The following is a 6,602-nucleotide window of genomic DNA, read 5'->3' as shown; positions in this document are numbered from 1 at the left end:
TTAAATTGAAACTGGTTTTTTCAAACCTCAACCTGTTATATTGTCATGTATCGATACATGTGTAAGGTATCGATACTTTCGAGACATTTTCCTTTTTTTTTCATTTCTTTTAAATTCCTACAGTACCGATACTTTGGTACATATATTTATAAACATATTGATACAAATTTCAACAATTCCGGTAGCTCTTTATTGATTTTCTCAAATTGAAACTGGATTTGTCAAATTTCAACCGGTTTTGTCAATTTCCAATCGGTTTTGTCAATTTCTAATCGATTTTGTCAAATTCGTTACCTGTTTTGTCAAAAAAACCGGATTTGTCAAATTTCATCCTGTTATATTCTCATGTATCGATACATGTGTGTAAAGTATAGATACTTTATAGGCGCTTTTATTGCAATTATTTTAAATCACTAAAGTACCGAAACTTTTATACATATACTTATAAAGATATCGATACATGTCTACTTTTAATTGGTTTTCATCACTTTCTTATATATTACTATATATATATCGATACTTCTGTGCACGGTATCAATATCTACTGATAAGCTAAGTTTTTTGGTTGCCAAAATTTTTAATATTTCTTCATGTTTTCACCTATAACATTATTATTAGTCAACATTTCCGGTGGTGCTAAACCGACTTTGTTAATATATTATTAAATTTCTGGTCACGCTGTTTATTGACCGTATATTATTCCGACTTTCCTGAGACAATCCCTTAGTTATGAGATTGAATGTGAGAGTAAAGAGACTAAACGCGATAAGAAATTGATTGAAGAATTTTTGAAGAAAATTTAGATTGATTTTAAGTAATTTGATATCAACAAATTTGTCGTTTTCTTGTCAGGAAAGTTACCTACAAGAGAGTGGAGACAAAAAAAATATGACTTTGGTGTTTTAATCATAAATTTTGAGAATTTCTAGTGTAACAATGCATGCAATTCAATCTCGTTTTCAAAATCATTTATATTTACGAATAAATTTGTTTACGAGGAATGCTTGATCTTTCATATTTTGACTTGTTGAATCAAGGTAACTTCGGTCCATTTGCCTTAGATATTGTGTATCACAAAATATGTTAAAATCTACATCTTGGGATATTTGTTCTTAGAGTTCACGTATCTTTGGTCCATAACCTAAACATAGCATTAATGTTTTAGATTTTCCTTTACAAGGTAGCTTTGCTCATGCAATTTCATAAATATAAAAAAAAATACAGAGCATTGATTCATTTTTTTATACTCATATTTTTAGTTTATTAATAACTAAATCATGAACATGGATGTAAACAAGAAAATACAAACTTCCCCCCTCAATGTGCTTATGTTAATAAGAAAATAAAAACTTCCCCCTCAATGTGCTTTTGTTAATTGTAACTTAAGTTGGCCTTTTCGCATTGCTATTATAAAGTCATCTTTTTCCAAGTCTCCAGCTATTTTTGCAGACAAAATTTGTATGCTAAAATTCCATTAAATGGGTCACCCTTGTTCCCTATGAACATTTGTTTCATTGTATCTGATTGGTTTCTCTGTTTGATGATAAGAACTGTTTCATTTACATGTATCTCAAGTTGCCTTGCTTGTTATCATCAGTTTCTGTTTGCTACTGCGTGTTTCCTTGAGAAGTGAAGGTTCCGATATCTCTGCCTAAGGTATCATTAAATCAGTAATATATATTTTTTTCCTTCATTACAATCTAAGAGTAATTTCAATGAGTTTTCTTGTGATTTTTTCTATTCCCTGCCATGTTTTCACTTTCTTTGACTGGTGCTAGGCATTATGCCTTGTCACCTTAAAAGAAGTGTCAATTTGTGAAATTTTTATGTGAATATAACTGCCCTATGTTTTGAACTTATCAATGCACTGATATGATATATCATTTTCTCAACTGGAATTAATAATCTAATGGTTTATCACATTTTATTTGTTTGTATTATAATTTATAATTTAAATTGTAAAAATTAAATAAAATGCTTATGTTTAGTTGCTTACTTTTTCTATACTATTAGCAATTAACATTTGAAATGCTATTCTAGAAATACGAAATGGATAAAAGTTTGATATTTGTCAAGGGTAAATGACAACTATCGAAATGGAGCATGAACTTTTCTAAATTTAGCTTTTGTAAGTGCAAGCTAGGAAAATATCATTCTTTGCCCTTGTAAGAAGTGTGCTAACATTAATTGACCCATTCTTGAAGTTTGTCTACGAGCATCTAATTGTTTTTAGCTTTGTTTGGGGCTATAAAAAATAGGTATTCCATGAAGAGTTTACACCTTGTAGATCTTATTCCACAAGTAATTCCTCGTAGTCCTTAGACTTTTGAACATTCTACTTTCATCCATAAATTATGATACTCTTTCTAAATTAGTCCCCAAACTTTTAAATATTTTAATTTTATCCTCAAATTCGTCTAACTATGTAATTAATTTCAACCATAATTTAAACTAAATTTTATTTTTTTCAAACATATAACAATATAACTTGGTCTAACAATTTTATTAAAAATGAATGTGATTAGTATATATGTATAGCTTGGATAAAATTGGAATATTCAAAAAGTTTGGTGACCAGTTTAGAATGAATATCATAATTTGGGGATGAAATCAAAATGATCAAACATTTGAGGTCTAATTTAAAATTATTTCCATAGTTTAGGGATGAAAAATATTTAAAAGTTTAGAGACTAATTTAAAATAAAGGTTATACTTTGAGTACATGTGATGTAATTAACTCAAATTAAAATCATGCCTCATAAATATCTTCATTAGGTAAAATAAAGAAATATTTAAGCAATCTTACAATAAATAATGCAACTAAAATAAAAAAAATGTAAATAAATAAAATTAATTAAAAGTCTTATTTAAACATATACAAACTGTTACACCATAGACTGAATTGGAAAGATGTTAAACCATCTAAAAAATTATGCATAACATATAATACCTAATTATATAAGGGTAAAGTACACAAATGATACTGCTTTGTTGAGTCCCTGACTATTCAAAGTTACAGAATAATCCCTTGACCGTAGAAAGTTACTTTGTTAAGTCCCTCAACAATTAAAAATTACAAAATGATCACTTAACTATTCATTATGTTCCCGTTAAAAAATTAATGACAATCTGAGTTAGATGTTAACTGATATATTATAGTCGTTTGAGATTATGAAATCATATTTTATAATACCCGATTAATATGTTAACATCCAACTCAAACTGTTATTAATTTTATAACATAAAAGGATGAGTTTGTGACATAATAAATAGTCAGATGACCATTTTGTAACTTTTAATGATTGAGGGACTCAACAAAGCAACTCCCTAAGTCAGAGGACCATTTTGTACTTTTAATAGTCGAGAGACTCAACAAAATAATATCTTACAGTCACGAAGCCATTTGTGTACTTAACCCAGTCAAGATCCAAATTCGAATAGGTTCCTGGTCTTGGTCAGAGACCACTGTGTTCGCGCCGGCGGTCCAACAAAGAGGCGAAGTAGTGGTATCTTTCTTTCCATTACGAACGACACGCTTCGCCTGCTCCCTCCCCGTGTCGGGGCTTGGATGGTGAGCAAAACCAATTGATCAAGAAGTTGGTCAACTTTCGCATGAAAGAAGGTAAAAGAACGAGAGTTCATGCTATTTTTTATCAAACTTTTCATCGCCCGGCTCGAACTGAACGCGATGTAATCAAACTTATGGTTGACGCCGTAGAGAATATAAAGCCCATATGCGAAGTGGAAAAAGTAAGAATAGCGGGTACTATTTATGATGTCCCTGGGATTGTAGCCAAGGATCGTCAACAAACCTTAGCTATTCGTTGGATCCTTGAAGCAGCTTTCAAACGACGTATAAGCTACAAGATAAGCTTAGAGAAATGTTCATTTGCTGAGATACTGGATGCTTACCGAAAGAGGGGAATTGCACGTAAGAAAAGGGAGAATCTTCATGGACTGTCTTCCACCAATCGAAGTTTCGCGCATTTCAGATGGTGGTAAAGTGAGATCACATAAAGAGCTCTTCCTCATTCAGTCAGATTATTCAGTAAGATATGGTTTTACCCTTTTCCTTTTTGTTTGAATTTTCATATAGAAAGCCGGCCTTCCTCATATTCCTCCCTTCATTCATTGAGTTGAAGGAATCCATAGGGGCCCGCCCGTTATGCATTGCATGAAAGAACCTTTCTTTGTATGACTTTTCTTTTGCCTCAGGTCGAATGAATACGAAAGAAAGATCAATCAAACAAAAAAATAGGCCATGAATGAATAAGTTGGGCCTTTCACCCCCTTTCGTCTGACTCGGGGAGCTGATCTGATAAATGCACTTCAAAGGGAGGGAAGCCAGGTTTCCCATGTTGGTATAGCCGAGCATAAAAGATTTTAAAGAAAAGTCAAAACGAAGAGGTAGAGAGAGAGAACAGAACGGAACCGATAGCCCCCCAATTATTTCATTTTTGGGCAAAAGAAAGAAAAGTAAGGACTCTCGTTTTCCGCATACGCATATAGGTTGTGAAAAAGAAGTCCACTTTTTTAATAGAGAAGTGATTCATCTACTTTCTTAATAAGGTAACAGAACGAACTTCAAGTACTTCGTAGGACGCCGCCGTTTGCTAAGATGTGCTTCCACATCGTGAGCTTTAGTGCACAAGTAGTAGAATCCCTTAAAGGTTTTGGGCAGGAGTCTCGATGATAAGTCGTGCCTGAAGTTGTTCATGCACATCTTGAGGAGCTCTTTCTAAGTAAACTTCTGGGGACAGGCAAAAGTAAGGGCTCGCCACCTTGCAATGAACTCCGTGACAGGTTCATTATCCCTTTGCTTGGTTTTGAGTTGTTCGGGCACTCCAACCAACCCTTCTTTGTGTGTTGCTGAACTGCTTGATGAACTCCGAGACCCTTGCTTCCCAACCAAGTCGGGATCGACTCTTCCCTTTATGCATAAAGGATAGTCCCTTAGTGAGCTCTAAGGCAATATTATCTCCCTCCTCTGGCGGTTGTGACTAACTCAATGAATATGATGAATCACTCCTCATCGGTGACAACCTAACACACTTGAATCCGTGTCCTGTGTATCGCCTTGCGCAGAAAACAATTTATCTCCTCTGGCGACTGATACCGGGCAGCAGTCGGGAAGCAGCAAATCAAAAACCTCTCTCTACTGGGATTGACTCGCTTAGAAGGAGTCCCATTCCTTTGGCAAAGGCCCTAACTACAGCTCTGAGTAACTCCTTGTCTCATTGATCCAAGTCATCAAGGAAAGACAGTGACGATCGGTACGAAAGGGAGGCATACTAGCAGGGGATTCGTACTAAGAGCGGTTATGTAGCAGGGGATGCGTTAAAGAGCCGTTATGTAGCATCTGAGAACAAGAAAGCAGACATGCACACGAAAAGACTTGCAAGAGTAAGGTAAGGCTTGACTTTACTAGTCCTCTCGCTACTACCCTTACTCTTATAACGGGTTACACATGCCACCCGCTTGCTTCGCTTCAAGTTTGAATGCCCAAGGTTTAGAATCCATGTACAGTCCCAGTCACGAAGAAGCAGTCCCGTCCTCTCTTAATGAGATATCTCTATCTGTCTCGTCTTATCCTGCAAACCGCTTATTGGACAAGGCAAGAAAAGCGTAAACCGTGCGTACCCCTTACTCGTACAAAAACGATTTCATTGGCTTAATGGCAGCAGTAAGAGCGCATTCCTTGTCCGATTCTTTACTATGGATTCATGTGTCAAACAGCTCCTTCTCGGCATCAAGACCGACCCGTCGAAAACAGCCTAACAAGGCAAGGCTAGAACAATAGATATTCCCCCAACAGGGCATTCGTGAACAAGAGGGCATTCCCTCACAGCTGATTCTCAAGCAGCTTCTTCTTGAACTTCCCCTTCTTCCTTAAAAAGGAAAATCGTCCGCGGAAGGCCTAGAGAGAGGAACAACCCCAGACGCGAAAACAACTCGAAAGGCGAATCTATTTCAATCTACAATCCCAGACGCGACAGCAACCTAAAACGCGACATTCCTTGGGATCAGACATTGGTACCCCATCTCAATCCCCAATCGTCTGGTATCCCTTTCTCCCTTTTCTCTTTCTGCAAGAAATCGTCCTCATCGAATTGTCCGCATGCGAATCCTTCTGTGCCGGACATATACTCGTATCCGACAATTCCAACCAAATAGGAGTAACGTATAACTTACTTTTTGACACAATCAATGAATAAGAGTAACATTATACTCAGAGCAAAGACGAATGCAGATATAATGTCCATGCCTAGCGCGACTCGGATTCTGGGCTGACAAGCTGAACACTGTAGATACAAATTATAATGATGATTACTTGAGCAAAATTATAAATGTCTAATGATGCTTAAGCAAAAACAAATGATTTTATCAAACTTGCAATTCAGAAGTGCATAGAATAGAAATGGGATGCTTCCCAGTAAGCAATATCCCAACAGATTTGCACTATAATTCACATCATTTCATAGATGCAATGCATAAGAATTCTACAACAATTAACTCAAAACAACGTGATCACACAAACAACTATGGGTTATTATCACTTCGCAAGCAACTTCAAATACTTACCATACATGTCTACTCGAGGT

General features: G+C 35.6%; 1 protein-coding gene across 1 annotated transcript; it reads left to right on the top strand.

Moving 5' to 3' along the window:
* Nucleotides 1-2,265: 2,265 nt before the first annotated feature.
* Nucleotides 2,266-4,353, top strand: LOC120184465 (ribosomal protein S7, mitochondrial). Its single transcript, XM_039188929.1, has 2 exons — nt 2,266-2,301; nt 3,505-4,353. Exons 1-2 carry the CDS (start codon nt 2,266-2,268, stop codon nt 4,000-4,002), a joined length of 534 nt encoding a protein of 177 aa, XP_039044860.1. The 3' UTR covers nt 4,003-4,353.
* Nucleotides 4,354-6,602: the final 2,249 nt, after the last annotated feature.

This window comes from Hibiscus syriacus, unplaced genomic scaffold, assembly GCF_006381635.1.
Source record: "Hibiscus syriacus cultivar Baekdansim isolate YM2019G1 unplaced genomic scaffold, ASM638163v2 tig00112910_pilon, whole genome shotgun sequence".
Classification (NCBI taxonomy): Eukaryota; Viridiplantae; Streptophyta; class Magnoliopsida; order Malvales; family Malvaceae; genus Hibiscus; species Hibiscus syriacus.
The sequence above is the reverse complement of the archived record's forward strand: the minus strand, read 5'-3'. Positions and strand labels throughout refer to the sequence as shown.

Excerpts from the sequence above, each read along its gene's own strand:
- LOC120184465 (XM_039188929.1), top strand. The coding sequence starts at position 2,266 with ATGAAGAGTTTACACCTTGTAGATCTTATTCCACAA. Across the intron at positions 2,302-3,504 it reads TTGTAGATCTTATTCCACAA|TGGTATCTTTCTTTCCATTA; the intron begins GTAATTCCTCGT and ends GAGGCGAAGTAG.